Genomic DNA, 16810 nt, shown 5'->3' with positions numbered 1-16810 from the left:
CGCTGACTTTCGTTGACTTGACGGCCACAGGTGTCGCTGTTAACGAGCATTTCTGAAAGTTACAAATAGTCCCTTTAATATGTTATTATGATAGGCTGATTCATAGAATTTCTCAAGGGGTTGACCTACAATCTTTGAGCAGATTTTCATTTGGTGGAGCAGTTTTGACTTTAAAGTAGTGGACAAACTCTTGTACCATGTAGTATAACAATACTGTAGAACACTCATAATAACAGAAGTAAAACAACAAGAAGAATTTGTTTACTCACAGAGAAAGTAAATTCTTTGTTTTGTCTTTACGTACATGTACCCATACAGAGTATGATATGACCTTGCATCATATGAAATGTGTGGCACACACTGGAAATGCATTGTTGCACACATTTACACACAGATCACTATCCCATGTACAGAGTTTATCTGACTGCTCTAGCTGAGCTGTCTTCTCACTAACTGTCCATATTATGTATGAATTTCTAAATATAATAATATTTTCTAAATATCTACTGAAAGCACCGACAGTCATCCCTATTGTCACATTGATATGCGGTATTATCAACATTATGATATATGGGTGTATGCAGACATTGAGTACAGTAACTTAAATCATATATACTATATTATACAGTATTTGTAATATTATGATACAGCTCAAATGTGTTTTTTGGGGATCAGAATCAGAATCAGAATCAGAATTGTGTTTATTGCCAGGTGTAAGAGATTTACACTAGGAATTTGCTTTGGTTATGTTGGTGCAAGTCAAACAGTATAATAACAAAATAGATAAAAACGTTAGAATAAAATAGAATTAAAAAAATTGAAATTTTAAGAATATACAGGATCTTAAAGGGTCCTCTACTTTTAGTTCTCAGTTTATATAACTTATATAGCTGAGCTTTCTGCCTTAAAAAATGTACAATACTGTAGAACACTCATAATAACAGAAGTAAATAAAACAAAAGAATAACTTGTTTACTCGCCTCAAAAAGACCTAAGGTGGTGGAGAAAGTAAATTATTTTCTTTTTACAGTATAGAAAGAATATCAACCTGCCAAAAAAGTCACAAATGAAAGGATTGAATTATGATTATGAAAGCAGGTTATATCTAAAATAGGCACAGAGGTTACCTAAGGCCACTTGACCCAATGAGGAATGTCCTTCTCCGGCCACCGTAGCTCAGTGACAACACGGCAGAGTACTTTGATCTGAATCTGCCTGCTGCTAAAGCTGCTAGCTTCACTGATCAGTAGCCAGCTCTGCTGTCTAGTTGTGGATGCGGACAGTCAATCAAGGCTGTGATAAAGACAGTTGATGTGAGTAACTATGTTTATCTTTACTTAACTTAAACGTGTTTGATAGTTAAAGCAGCGTTTCTGTTGTAATGTGGCTTCAAAGGGTGGTGGCTGTTGGGAATGCTAACGTTAGCTCCCTAGCTACATATATGAGGTTAGCTTGGGTTGGATTAATGTTTTTAAGTGATTTAACAACTATTTAATGTAGATAATATATCACCTGTATGTACATTGAGTTCACTATGTTGTAGTTGACCTGTTAATGTTGGTGTAACACATGTGGGAGATAGCTGAATGGGTGATTTGATGTTAGCTAGCCAGCAGTTTCAGGAAATAGTCGGTGACAAGCTGTCAGTAAAGGGTGGCACCCTGTTGGAGCTGCAGATATGTAAGATGCTAAATGACGTATTGTTAATCCACAACACATGTATTATCTTTTGATGTAGTGGTCTACATCAAGAGGAATATGAGGCTGAAGGAGATCCAGAGGACTGCCCACCAGGCGTGGAGTCCTGCAGAGCACCATCCCATCCACCTGGCCTTAGGAACATCAGCACAGCAGCTGGATGCCTCCTTCAACACCACAGCTGCCCTGGAGATCTTTGAGGTGGATTTCGCTGACCCATCTCTGGATATGCAGCTCAAAGGGTCACTGCCCACCTCAAACAGGTAATTTAAAGGTCCCATATCATGCTCATTTTCAGGTTCATACTTGTATTTTGTGTTTCTACTAGAACATGTTTACATGCTGTATTGTTCAAAAAAAACTTTATTTTCCTCATACTGTCAGCCTGAATATGCCTGTATTTAGCCTCTGTCTGAAACGCTCAGTTTTAGCGCATTTTGACGGAATTGCAACAGAATTGCGTTGCTAGGCAACAGCTTGGGTCCATGTGTATTTCCTGTCAGCTGATGTTCATCACATACACTGCAACCAGGAATAAACTGGAACACATTTAGAATCTTTACGTTTAAAATTGTGTTAAAGGGACTATTTGTAACTTTCAGAAATGCTTGTTAACAGCGACCCCTGTGGCCGTGAAGTCAACGAAAGTCAGCGTCGGGCTCGCGCTTGCGTGCTCTAAATAAACATGAACGAGCATCGCTCAAAACAGTGAGGCGACACACGTCAGCTAAAACCACAATATCACTCTATATTTCACCTGCTTGGCAGTAATGTTAGCTGACCAGACGAAGGTCTCTCCATGAATCACTGCTGATCCTAGTGTTGGCTTTTCCTGCTGGCTGAAGCAGGAAGAGAAATGTTATCGTCTCCGAGCGCGGCCGCAGGGGAGACACCGGCACGGAGACGGTAACGTTTCTCTTCCTGCTTCAGCCCCGCTGATAACGTTTCTCGCTGCGGAGCCCCGTCACTTCACAAGACACGGGAAACCTCTGTTGGTCTGGAGGAGATGCAGCATTTATTTCTGCACAAACGTCCACTGTACATTCACTAGATATTCTCAGAGCTAAACTAACTCTTCTGCAGTGGGTAGTGAGCGCGCATTCACGTCTAGAGGTGGAGTGAGAATGCGCGAGCGGTGTGAGTGAAGGCAAGCAGGCAGAGGATCAGTGAGTCTGGCAACACGCGAGCGCGCATATGCGAGCGGCATGTGTCCCGACCCGGTACGTTTATACGCTTAAAAAGTTACAAACAGTCCCTTTTAAGGGTCTAAATATTGTATATTCGTGACATCACGAATTGGCAGAAATCCTGACAGCTTGTTTCAAATGCATAGTTTCTGAATACGGGCTGTGTGTATTTCCCTGTGGATTGAGTGTTTCGATACTTTCATAGTATTTATATAGGACTTAAGCCTGCTTTATAATAAAAAAACAAGAAAATCTCCCTTTTCTATATTATGGGACCTTTAAGATACAAGATAATACCACTGTTCATATCAGCTCCTGTAGAGAAGTCATTTTGTTGTTTTGGTACAGGGCAATCTCAGCTTTACTACTAGCCACAGATATGATAACAGTCACAGACCTGTATATATGAGGAAGCTCCAGTATTCTGGTAGTAATTTCTTATACTGATAACGCAGAAGGTGTGTCCTAAGGGTGTATCCTCTATTAACAAGCAAATTCAACACACACTTCAAACCCTTCAGATCTGCATCTTATCAAACTTTGTTTAAAAGTTTGCATTTCTACAAGGGAGCAAATGTTTGATTTATGTGATTATTTGACCTTGAATAATTATCTTGACACATAAGCCACAAATATTTATCCTCAGTCTTGTAGTGCTCACTTCAAATTATTTGGGCAAGATTTAAAATACATCATGGCTGATTCCAAATCAAAACACTAAATTAATAAATGATGCATTATTTTGGCTCAAAAGACAAAGTGTTAGACAGTTCAACATATAGCTCTTGTAGCAGCATGCAGAGGACTTCTTACCTAAACACCAAGTGCACTTCAGCGTTTGCTTTGAGTACGCCATTTGTAGCAAAATCCTCACTATACTTTTCATACTCCACAGGTTGCACAGTATCGTATGGGTGAATTTTGGCATGGGAGCAGATGGTACTGGAGGGAGACTGGTTGGTGGCAGTGAAAACGGCACATTAACTGTATATAACCCGGAGGTCATAATGAGCTCCGGTGCAGAGGCTGTAGTGGGACAGTCTGACAAACACACAGGACCCGTCCGAGCGCTTGATTTCAACCCTTTTCAGGTAAAAGTCTTCAGTCGAAATCTTAGAGACAGTTTATACAGAAGGACCTGTCTTTCCTGTAGTGCGCATTATTCATCTTTCTCAATTTCTCCTCTCCCAGAGTAATCTCCTCGCTTCGGGTGCAAATGATTCAGAGATATATATCTGGGATCTGAACAACTTTAACAGTCCAATGACACCAGGAACAAAGTCACAGGTGGGTTTGAACATGTTAGGAGCCAAACAGCTAATTAAGTGGTTTACTGGCTTGTTTAGTTTTGTAGTTTGGTCTGCTATTTCACTGCAGTGAGTTTGTTGCATATGTGTGGGATAAAGGTTGTCTTGCTGGCTGTGTAGGAGGTTATGTGCCTCAATTAACATGTAAGTAAGCTTTGTATTTTGTGCCTTCATTGTACATATGCTGTAGGATTAGTAAGAAGAAGTTGTGTGTCTTACAATTCAATACCTTACAACAAACGAATAGAGGTTGCTAATTTGGAGTGTGTGTTATGTTATAGTTAATTATAGTGGTATGTCTGTTAATTTCTGTTCTTCTAGAAACCACATTTTGAAGCATCTTATTGTGTATTCTTACCGATACACCACAGTGATTATGAACTCAACAACCAGTGACATTTATTAGGAGGTTTAAAAAAATACTAACGAATAGTGCGTGATTGAGAAATCATGAGAGATCTTGGGTTTAAGGAAGTTCACAAATGTCTGTTGTGAGAGATGAGCTGACTTCTTGTTTTGATCCGGACCTAATTTACAGTTTCGAGTCAAAACACAAAATAGAAACCACAACTGGCAGCTTTCTCCTTGTTTCCTGTCTGTGTGTTGAGACTGAAAGCCACAAGAAAGTTTTGTTTATGGTTTCAATTTCATGTGTTGTGTTGTACATCTTCCCTTAGACAACAGGGTTATTGTTGCCCGGTCACATGGACATTTTCTTTATAAAATGATCAAGTTCCAAGCAAGCCATTCATCAATTTCATAAAAACGATTTACTTTTACTGAATATCTTGATCCTACATCTCTATCAGCAGCTGACCAACATAGTTTGCATCCCTCAGGCCTTGTTATATTATCGTTTGAATATTAGTTTGACTCACAGTCAGGTTTGTTTTGACAGTAACAGCCTTTGTCTCTTCTTTCAGCCTGCTGAAGACATCAGCGTTGTGTCCTGGAACAGGCAGGTTCAGCACATCCTGGCCTCGGCCAACCCCAGCGGGAAAGCAGTCGTGTGGGATCTGAGAAAGAACGAGCCAATCATCAAGATCAGTGATCACAGCAACAGGGTCGGTGGCTTTAATAAAAAAATATAGCAAGTGCAAAGTTATTCTTCTGCAAAATCACTGCAAGTTTGTCTTTCGCAAATCAATCAATAAGGCTCGTCTGCCACACTTCAGCAACATTCTCAGATGATTGAACATTTCTAAAGCGGTTATTCACAGGGTTTGTCTGTTCGTACACATCGGCCACTGAGAATAAACAAAACTTTAGGGGGCAGCATTCATTTTGAGAATCTTTTTAAGCCTCCCAGCCCTTTTAGATTAGACAGAAAGTTAGTTAAAGTTAAAATGTTCGACCCTGTAATCTCTTATATCATCCTAAATCTCATTTGTTGTGTAATTCCAGATGCACTGTTCAGGAATGCTCTGGCACCCTGATGTGGCCACTCAGCTGGTGTTGGCCTCTGAAGACGATCGACTGCCCGTCATCCAGATGTGGGACCTCCGTTTTGCCACATCACCCCTTAAAGTCTTTGAGAACCACACAAGGTGAGGCTTTAACAGTTTGTGCCTATTTCAGTTTTTTTATTCATGTTGCAGAATTTACTGTATGCACCTTCTGTTGGTGTTTTCTTACAGGGGGATTCTGTCTATATCCTGGAGCCAGGCCGACTCTGAGCTCCTGCTGAGTAGTGCTAAAGACAACAGGATCCTCTGCTGGAATCCAAACACTGGAGAGGTATAACATGAATTGCTTCCCTTGCCTCATTATTGTGAATCAGTGACGATGATGCCACGGATTCTCACTCGTCATTTCCTTCATTTTAGGTCATTTACGAGCTTCCAACAACAAACCAGTGGTGCTTTGATGTCCAGTGGTGCCCCAGGAATCCTGCCCTGCTTTCAGCCGCCTCGTTCGATGGGAGAATCTCCGTCTACTCTGTTATGGGAGGCAGCTTGAAGGGTCAGCAGCAAAGCACAGCTGATAAGGTAGTGGCTGTTCTTAATCCCAGAGGCTTTGTGCTGTGCTGTGTTGTTTGTCCACAAGGTGGTGCTGGTGTGAAGGGATTGACATTGACTAATTAACAGCAATACAACATCAAATTTAAAAGAGAGTTAGACTACAGTATTGACTTTTAACTTTTACCTGCTGTTGAAATAGAAATCTAAAAAGCTCAGTGCGATACACAATAGCCTTCAGGTAGACAAAACTGACATTCTGGTATCGTACAGTAAGCAGTCAGTGTCGACAAAAAGTATTGAGAAGCCAGGACCAGTGAAATTGACGTTTTTGTTTAATCAACTGTCAAAATAGTTGCTGATGAATCGACTTATTGTTTCAGCTCTAGCCCCAAAGAGTTGTGTTTGTTTTAACATTTAACATTTTGTTTAACAGATCTCCTCCTCATTTGATTCAATGGATCCCTTCGGTACAGGGCAGGTGCTGCCTCCCCTGCAAGTCCCTCAGCCTGCAGCAGTGCAGGACACCATAGTTCCCCCTCTGAAGAAGCCACCCAAGTGGGTGCGCAGGCCAGTGGGCGCTTCCTTTGCTGTAAGTGCAACATAAAAATGTTTTCTAATCATGTTGATGGAATGAGGCGTTTATGACTGATCGTCTGTTGTTGTGTGTTTTTTTTTTTTCTCAGTTCGGGGGAAAGCTGATAACCTTCGAGAATACCAAGCTGCCTCCGGTGCAAAGCCCCCAGCCGGTCCCCAGACAAGTGTTTGTGAGCCAGGTTACCACGGAGACGGAGTTCCTCCAGCGCTCCAGGGAGCTGCAGGCGGCGCTGCAGTCGGGCTCCTTCAACAACTACTGCCAGGCCAAGATTCAGTGCGCCAAGTCAGACGCTGAGCAGGACATATGGAAGTTCCTTCTGGTACTGAAAAAGCATTACCTCATCTTATCTTTCTGTTTATCACTAGCAAACAGGTCTGAAGTATTTAGGTTGAGAAGTTTTAGAATACAAATGCCTAATCTATGTTACAATTTAAGAGGAGGTCCTTGGACAATGTGCTCCCCTATAAGGGATCCTTGGACCTATAAAGTTTGAGAGTCTCTGGTGTAAAAGCCTTAAGCCTGTCAGTCAGTGTAGTTTTATTGTATTTCGAGCTGATTCACTTTCTCTGTTTACAGGTCAACTTTGAGGATGAAGCCCGCGTTAAATTCCTCCGACTTTTGGGTTTCAGCAAAGATGAACTGGAGAAAAAGGTATTCTGCTTCTGATTTATAAATGTATTAGCTCTAATAGCTGATATCTGTCATATATATGAATGTTGCTGTGGCTTGTATCATCTTAGCTGTAAACATGTTGTGTTTTATTCAGATTTCAAAATGCCTGGGGAAGAGCTTTCAGCACAACGGACACGGAGTAGATGCCAAAGACCTGGCAGAAAAGATGCAGCGGCTCTCCACTGAGGTCAGCACACAAAATGTTTATTTTCAAATATGTTTTTCTCATTTGCATACCAAGGTTTGCAGCACTTCTTTTTACTGTAAAATACTCTTTGTTGCATTTCCAGAGGGCTGATGTAACAAATGCGGTAGGCGACACTAGAACTTCTGGTTCAGTTTCACCGGCAGACTTCTTTACTCAGACGCCAAAGGAAAACTCCAACTTCCAGATCCCTGTGTCATGTGGTAAAATCCCTCATCTGCACACACAGTTAATCATGTGATTAAAATACACGTTATCTCTGTTTAGGTATCTTGTCTTATTGTTCGTCATTGTGGTTCTTTTGAAGATACCGATGGTTTAATAAGCCAGTCGCTGCTGGTGGGTAACTTCGAGGGCGCTGTGGATCTGTGTCTGAATGACGGTCGTTACGCCGAAGCCATCCTGTTGTCCATCAGTGGAGGAGAGGAGCTGCTCAAGAAAACTCAGCAGAAATACCTAAGCAATCAAAAGAACAGCATTTCAATGGTGAGAGTCCGTTTGATTCATTCTGTTTCAGTCGGTGCAATCACAGGGGGAACATTTTAATCTAATTTGTCTGTCTCAACTGCAGCTCATATCATCAGTGGTGACCCAGAACTGGAGAGACATCGTGCAAAGCTGCGAGTTGGACAATTGGAAGGAGGCTCTCGCTGCTCTGCTGACTTATGCTCACCCAGAAGATTTCGCCCGTCTGTGCGGTAAGTCGCACACAAAAATAGCAGCACATTAATCATGCTGTGACTTGCCTCGCTTCCAGGCAAACTGTATAGATTCAAGAAAGCTTGTTTTACTTGCTGAATAACATTTGTACTCATCCTCCCTGCTCTGTTTTCAGCCTTCCCTCTTTCCTTTAACTTTGTTTAATTCTGCTATTCTTCTCGGTAGACACCCTGGGAGGCCGATTGGAGCATGAGAGGACAGAGAAGCGCTGCCTGCAGGCCTGCCTGTGTTACATCTGCTCTGGGAACATTGAGAAGCTGGTGGAGTGCTGGGCCTTGCATAGAGACTGCTGCTCCCCTCTTGGTCTAGAGGTACAATCTTTAGTAAAGGATTTGCATCCACAAAATACAGTTCACTGCACTTTTGCACCAAGCATAAGAATTTGAGCACAAAAGCAAATTTGAAATATGTGTGGAGTCTTATTCTTATGTGCTGCCACATCTGAAAATGATCAACAAACTTATTTTTTTCATGGTAATTATTGAATATTGTACTTAACAAAGATGCGTGTGTACCAGAAGAATCCAGAACGGTTGCTTGTACTGACATGCAAAATTTGAAAGGAACTTTTAATTGGGCTTTTTAACGATTTTTACGGGCTGCACATACAACGCACCCTTGTAGGCTAAAGGTGAGAGCACTGAAGAATGTCGTAGTCACAGTGACGTGTGACATGTTTCTTTGTGTCTCCGTGCATTTTTCAGGATCTGGTTGAAAAAGTAATGATGCTGCGCAAGTCAATCGAACGCCTCCGCAACAGCGAGGTGGCGGTCCAGAGCCCCATCCTGGCCGAGAAGCTCACCTGCTACGCCGGCATACTGGCTGCAGAGGGCAGTCTGGCCACCGCTATGACCTACCTGCCTGACAACTCAGACCAAGTAAGAGGCCTTATTTCAAAACCCCAAATTCATAGTTTTGCTCCGTTTGGATTGTGATAAATACCCTTTTTTTTTTGTGTTCGTCTCCCCAGGCTGGGATCACAATGCTGAGAGACCGGCTGTTCCACGCTCAGGAAGAGGCTGCCGTTGGACAGCAGCCTCCAAACTCCTTCAACAGAGTCGACGTGTCCACAGCCAAGCCCACTCCTGCTGCTCCGACTCCTGCAACAAAAGCACAAATTATGGTATAAATACATTAGCAATCAAAAACATGAAATCATATACATCAGACCGGCAATACGTCATCCAGATCCAATACGTGAATATTCACTGTCAGTGTGGTAAATCGCTAAATGGTGTGATTAGCATGGCTAGTTAACATTAGCTTGAGTGGGAGGCTGCTACAGTAATACAGTCATACATTAACGTTATAGCAGCATCAGACTGTCGTCTCCAACTAAATCTCACCCCATAGATCAAACATTTGGTTATTAACAGGTTGGTTATGTACAGATAACACTTAGCCTCACGTGGTTCAATCAAATATGTATAGATGTCTGGATAAGCAATATCCGTTCGCTGTTGGACGGGGGAAGCTTGAAGGGACATGACGGCGATCAACCTTAATTTATTAAGGTATCGCAAACTCTCAGGTTCAGGCAAGGTTGCAAAATAATTATTAGACATGTGTATAAAACAAACATTTGTATAACGAGATGAATGCGTACAAACTTCCGATCCAAACATATGTCAAATTGCATTGAATTCTATAGGATCTTTGTTTTATTGTACCCCAAAAGGGGGCGCAGCCTTGACTTTTTGCGAAGTACCCATATGTGCCGGTCTGATGTATAGTTTGCAAAATTATGTTTCCTATGTAATTATGGATGTTTGCTTTAAAACATACTGTTATTTTTTCCTCACCTTTAGAGTCAGTACCAGCCGTCTGCTGCTTCCCAGGCTGCCCAGCAGCAGCCTCCTATCTCCTCATTTTTTACCCCACAAGCTCCAACCAACAGCGGGCCTGGTCTGCCGCCTTATTCTCATGTACTGCCGCCCAATGCGACCCGCCCTGCCTTGAGGCCTCCCTACCCCCAACATCCTGCTCCGGCTCCAGGTTTGACATTGACTATTTTTATTCCACCTTCAGGTGTTTCAGGCTGATTTTTTTTTTTATTTGATGTAATTTTACTTGTCCTTTCCCAGGTTTCCTTCCTCATCAGCCATTCCAGCCTCAGCCCCCTATGTCCATTGGCGGACCCTCAGGCTTCCCTCCTCCAGGTCCTTCCATGCCAGCTGCTAACTTATCAGGACCTGCGCTACCGCCGCCGTCATCCACCCCCACAGGCCTGCGCCCCATGCCCAGCCCCGGGGTGCCACCGATAAGCTTCACGCCGTCTACCTCTTTGCCCTCAGGCCCCATGCCACCCAGCTCCCAACACGGAGCCCCAGTTCCCATGTACCCAGGAGGCCACCACAACCAGGGGCCTGGCCCACTCATGGCATCTGGTCCCTTTGCGCCTCTCGGATCTGGGTACCCACAGGGAGGCCCCGGAGCTCCTGCTGTTGCTCCTCCTCCCACAGGTAGATGTCGCTTTGATTTCTAAAGACAGATCAACACATAACAGTTAACTGGAATCTGTTGCTGATGGTTATTCAGCTGTTCACCTCATTTGACTTGCAGGATACTTTCCCTGGCTGAATTCCCAGTCTGACTATGAAGGTGACAGTTAGGGTTGGATATAGAATAAGAGTGCGTCGAAATATACACTTGAGTGACCAGAAAAACACACCTGTACAGCACAAAATAATCCATGCATTACTTTCGTATTAGATTGCACTACATCATACAGGGTTTCTTTTTTATATTTTTCTGGTTAGTCAGTGTATTTTCGGTGGTGTTTGCTTGTGCCGCTGTATGCTTCAGGGAAATGTAGTGACTTCATTGTATGGATGTCAGCTTAAAACACAGTAAACAAAACCACAGTTTCCAGGCTCGAATCAAGTAAACACAAACACACTTGTTTAAGCTCAAGAAGATATATATATGAGATGCTTTAAATTATTCAGCATTGGGATATTGTTAGTATTGAGTTATTATGAGGATGCTGCCTGAACATTTGCCCACATATGCTGTTTTGTTTCTGCCTAAGCTGCTGAAATCTGCGGCTCAGTGACATGATTTTGCTATGTAGACTAGCCTTGGCTGAAAGAGGTTGTCTTGTGTAGACAATCTTTGACTGCTTGAGTGTGAGCACAGGAAAAAAATACCACTGGCAATGTCATTGAAATTCTCGCTCATCTTCTGATTTAGGACCCCATGAAGGCTGGAATGACCCACCAGCAGTACGAGGTGGACCCAGGAAGAAGAAGGTACTCGTACATTTATCGCTATCAATGTAGTGTTTTAGGTCAGTGTTGTCCAGTCTGTGCAATATTTCCTTTAAAATGTGATTAATTAGAATAATATGCTTGCAAATGTGTTAGTGTTCCAGTCAACCATTGCTGTTAGCACAGGTCAAATCAAACTTTAATAAATCAGCTTCCTTGCAAATTATTATTATTTTTTATAAAAACAACAATCTATGGTTCTTCTTACCCTGTAAAAAAATTAGAATAAAGGACTAAACCAAATAGCTCAATACAAGACACAGTAATCCTGCAACTGCAGATGCTTAGACTTTCATGTTTCAACCATTTATTTTTTACTTTTAGCTATCTTTGTCAAATTCCCTGTTCATTTGCTGAGTTTCCATGCCAATAATATATACAAAAGATCATTAATTATTGTTTACCTGAGTCACTCCACCATCCTTCCACCTCTTAACAGCAGAAGTAGTCCTTGGGGTGCAAGTGCCACTGGTTGAATCACTGCTCTAAGATGCCTGGTATAGTAGTAATAATTCACCCCATCAAGAGCTCAGTTCATTAATTTAATGTATTGCTCATTCTTAAAGCTGCACTGATGAATATTTGATTAATAACAATGAATTAAATGACTAGAGGTAATGTGAAAGGGGTCGTGCAGAGTGCCAAACCCTCAGAGAATTAGGACTCTGCTCTCATTAACCTAATCTCCAGCAGCAGAGGGCGGATGTTTTCAGCAAACAAGCTCTGATAAACCTGCTACCTGTTCAACCCCCAAAGTCAGACAGACGAAGTTAGCAACCAGCTCACTAAAGTTGAACATCCATCAGCTTGTTATGGAGTTGCTCTGCCTCAAAGTGAATAAAAAGAAACAATAAATGATGTCAGATCTAGCTCCGTTTCAGTGTTTCCTAACCTTCCTCTCACTGATTGGATGTGTCTTACTGTTGTGTGTTGGCAGGTCCCTGAGAACTACACTCCACCAGCCCCGATCATGACCCCTGTGATGGGATTCCCTGTGGAGGCCCCTCAGCCCCACGACCACGCCCAGGTCCCCCCCGGAGCCCCCCAGGAGCCCAGCGTGCAGGTCGGTGTGTGTGACAAGGGGCCGCTATCTGAATCCTCACACGGCAAACACGTCAACACCTTGTATTTGTGTCCTTGTTTTCCTCCTCCAGCTCCTCCAGCAGCTGCCGGCAGAGAGGGTGGAGCAGAAAGAAATCCCAGCTGAACACATGGTCCTCAAATCCACCTTTGACAGCCTGGTGCAGCGCTGCCAGCTCGCAGCTGGAGACCCAGTAAGTCTCACTACGTGTGTGCAGCTGCATCCACATTTTGCTGTGTTTCTAATAAACCTTGTATTGATTCAAGGAGAATGTTTTTATTGGATATAAAATCACCACAAATATTTTCATTTTCAGCAAACGAAAAGGAAACTTGATGATGCAGGCAAACGTTTGGGATACCTGTACGACAAGCTGAGAGAGCAGTCGGTAAGAAATTATTACACGTACACAAAGTTATCATCAAAGAAAGCTGCTAATTTATTTGATTTGATTTAACCTTTATTTAACCAGGCAAGTCATTAAGAATACATTCTTATTCACAGTGGTGGCCTGACAAAAGGCAGAGCCTCTTGAGGGAAGGGGCTAAAAAAGAAAGAGTTAAAACATCCAAACATTTCCAATAGACCCGCTACTGACATACAATCAAAAACAACCATTACATGAGATGCAGCATTGTGGGTGAACCAACCCTTGGAGGGGGAAATGTAAAAGTTATGCTGCACAGTTTCAGGGTCCCTGCAGCATTTATAAAGGAGGTCAAATAAAGAGCGGTCTGCTAACGTCAGAGGAAATCATTACATTTTAAAAATATATATAATATTAAGGAGAGCATGCCTCCTCCTGGTGCTCCTAATGGTATTTGCAAGATTCCACCGTGCTCAAAGGCCGCTGTCAATCACTGCTCACAAAGCTCGTGAACTCCAATCAAACTTTCTCATTTTACAGCTAAACAGCACACTACAAGATGTTTCTGAATACATTTGAGGCGAGAAATACGCATTACAGAAACAGAATATTGATTCATATTTGATCAGCGCTGCCTAGTTTGACCGTTTGATTGGAGTTCACGATGCTTCGAGAGCAGTGATTGACAGAGGCAGAAGAACCTGTTTTTTTTTTTTCACAGATTATCTGTCTCGTGTACTACTAACAGTTTTGAGAATCATTTAAGTAATTTATCCTGCAAAAATGCAAAATATACTCAAGTTTTGGACTGTCAGTCAGACAAAACAAGCAATTTGAAGATGCCTTTTATGGGCGCTGGGAAATTTTCCTGACACTTTATAGACTTAAAGGAATGGTTTGTAACATTTAGGGGGATCTATTGGCAGAAATGGAATGGAATATTAATGAGTATGTTTTCTTTAGTGTATAATTACCTGAAAATAACGCCTTTTCATTAGCTTAGAATAAGCCGTTATATCTATATAGGGAGCAGGTCCTCTTCACGTAGCCGGCCGTCATGTTTCTACAGTAGCCCAGAACGAACAAACCAAACACAGGCTCTAGATATGGCCATTTATGTTTTCGCGACGGCCACCGTAGTTTTCCTACACTCTTGGCACACGGGAGAAGTTTCAGTTGGTTGCAATCTGCAAACTCACAGCTACATGCCACCACATCCTACACACTGCACCTTTAACCTAAGACATCACATACTAACATGTCACTGTTGTCTCTCTCAGCTCTCTCACAACATCCTGAACGGGCTCCACGAGATCAGCCGCTGCGTGGCGAGCCAGAACTACCAGCGGGGCCTGGAGGTCCACACCCAGGTGGTCAGCAGCAGCAACTTCAGCGAGATCTCCGCCTTCATGCCCATCCTCAAAGTGGTCATGACCATCGCCAACAAGCTGGGCGTCTAACTCCCCCGGTGGAGGGTCGGGACGACGACACCACCACCAACCAGACTTCAGTGTTATCATATTGTTATATATGTATTTATTTCTTTTTGACCTGATGACGTGCTTTGATAAGGAGAATAATAACTGATGATATTGCAGATTGTGGTCTTCATCACTCCATGCATATTCCTTCCTGGAGGCTGATTTGGGCGGTGAGGTGGATTTTTTGTAGATGTTGCCGTGGTAATTTTACGATAAAATGAATGTAAACTGAAAGTCGTGATTCTGTGTAAATTCAACGGTTGATGTAATATACAAAGTTTGAATCAAGGCGGTGTTTGTATAAGTAGTTGCATTTTCATCTACACCTGTGCATATTTTTTCTTCTAGTAATACAGTTTTTGATTGAATACATGCAGTGCTCCAACTGCAGAAACGAAACATCTGAGACTAGCAGCTCCTACGTCTGAGGTATAGGGGTGAAAAACGGTGGGAATAAAATATAGGTTGCACTTATCTATCCTGTCGGTGTAGTTTGTATGAGGGAGAAACACACCGATGCTCTTTTTACTGTGTGTCATATCGCAACGAGCATCAAGGAAGCACTGTAACATTAAAAAAAAAATACTGATTGTTCTCTTCACCTGCTGTAACAGGTTGTGTCCAGTTGATTGTGCCACAACGAGGGGCTTTTGGGCTTAAAGCACTGCAGAAGAATGCCATACGGTGATTGTCAAGTTGCTGTTTTATTTTAATTTCTTAGCACTGTTGTTTCCCGATGGGTTGTGTGAACGATTGAATCTTCTATTCTCGCTTCAGTGTGCATGTTTCCCTGCTGAGTTCACATGGCAGCTCATAAACAAAAGTTACATTAATTTATGTTGAACTGAGAATGATCCCTTTTACTCATCTTTCTACCCCCTCGGCTAAAGTCTTATCCTTTTGTAACTTTTTTATCTTATTTGTTTTTAGATTAGATCATACCAACTCAAATGAACTGACAACATATAATATTCTGAGGTTTGTAGCTGGACATAAAGCTGGATAGTGTTTGTGTATCATGGCGGCAGAAGGCAGTAAAGTGCCTCAGTGTGCTCATTTTGGTTGCACAGATATTTATACAATCCATCATATTTGCTTACTTTACTCATGTCGTTATCTTTTTCAAATAAAAGTTCACTTCATAAGATTTTGAGACTTGAGAAATTTCTTCAAATGTATTAATTGATACATATGGAAAGGGTAATTTTAATAGTTATTAGTCATTAATAAGAACAACTTTGGGGTTGCCATTTCTTTGTCTCTGTAGTTATCTCTTTAGTTCATTGACTTTTTCTGTGTTAAAAAGTGAGCAACCTTATTTTGGGGTGTTGCAATATACCGGTATTGATAAGTAATATTCTTTAATTAAATAAATGTTTTATTAATATTTATTTAAATAAATAATAAAAACATTTTTTAATTATATTTAAAATATATAATATGAAGCATTGCTATAAACAATGTATGAAGTTAGTACATTAATCCAATAATATAATGTTTATTATGACACTTTGCTTCTTTAAGTAACATTTTGAATGCAGGAAATGGTATTTTCACAATAATGGTGTTCTAGGCAATTCACATTTTGAACAGGAGGTGGCTCTCTGTTTACTGTAACATGTCATGCATTTGCTTTCTGTACAACTACAACACAATAGGCACTTACTATTTTTCTCATTCACTTTGGCTCAATTCTCAAATGAGATTTTTTTTTTAAAACAATAACATCAAATATCTGAACAATTAATTTGTTGTTCACAACAGATTAGAATTTCTCATTCATTCAAACAAATTTAATTGCACATGTTGTGGCACGTGTGCAAAAGAGAAAGTACAATAACCACTTGTACACGTCTGATTTACATGTATATTCCATAAATATCTATAACATGGTGTTACACAAATATATGTACTGTAAACACAAATGTGCATAACCTGTTCCTGTGTATACAGTATTGTAGCCTACACTATTGACTTTTCCCAGTAAACATTTACCTGCTATTGAAATCTAAAAAGCTCAGTGTGATACACAAAAAGCCTTCAGCTAGACAGAATTGACATTCTGGTATAGTACAGTAAGCAGTCACGGTCAACAAAAAGTAGAAATTAATTACAAAACAATTAATGATGACAAAACAACTTTTCATTTTGGTGCAATTGGCCAATTTACTGACACATTAATTAGGTTTTGAAGCATGAATGAATTAAATGTTTTGAGTTCAAATGAGTTAACAAAAGCAATTGAGAAAAACTGTCATGCATTTGCT

At 41.4% G+C, this 16810-nt stretch overlaps 1 protein-coding gene across 2 annotated transcripts; it reads left to right on the top strand.

Annotated features, from left to right (window-relative positions):
• The first annotated feature begins 1160 nt into the window (after window positions 1-1160).
• Window positions 1161-15690, top strand: sec31b (SEC31 homolog B, COPII coat complex component). Of its 2 annotated transcripts, XM_037755058.1 has the most exons (26): window positions 1161-1313; window positions 1739-1961; window positions 3781-3976; window positions 4077-4172; window positions 5116-5256; window positions 5597-5739; window positions 5830-5929; window positions 6019-6180; window positions 6587-6742; window positions 6837-7067; window positions 7325-7399; window positions 7515-7607; window positions 7711-7828; window positions 7933-8111; window positions 8197-8323; window positions 8511-8656; window positions 9050-9223; window positions 9316-9468; window positions 10154-10340; window positions 10430-10807; window positions 10908-10946; window positions 11538-11596; window positions 12552-12677; window positions 12769-12888; window positions 13012-13083; window positions 14343-15690. In XM_037755058.1, the coding sequence occupies exons 2-26, from the start codon at window positions 1759-1761 to the stop codon at window positions 14520-14522; spliced, it is 3654 nt and encodes a 1217-aa protein (XP_037610986.1). In that variant the 5' UTR covers window positions 1161-1313; window positions 1739-1758; the 3' UTR covers window positions 14523-15690. The 2 variants fall into 2 exon arrangements, with proteins under 2 accessions (XP_037610986.1, XP_037610987.1); XM_037755059.1 differs by lacking the exon at window positions 10908-10946.
• The last annotated feature ends 1120 nt before the right edge of the window (window positions 15691-16810 follow it).

Source organism: Sebastes umbrosus, chromosome 20, assembly GCF_015220745.1.
Source record: "Sebastes umbrosus isolate fSebUmb1 chromosome 20, fSebUmb1.pri, whole genome shotgun sequence".
Classification (NCBI taxonomy): domain Eukaryota; kingdom Metazoa; phylum Chordata; class Actinopteri; order Perciformes; family Sebastidae; genus Sebastes; species Sebastes umbrosus.
This window is presented reverse-complemented; position numbering and strand designations above follow the sequence as displayed.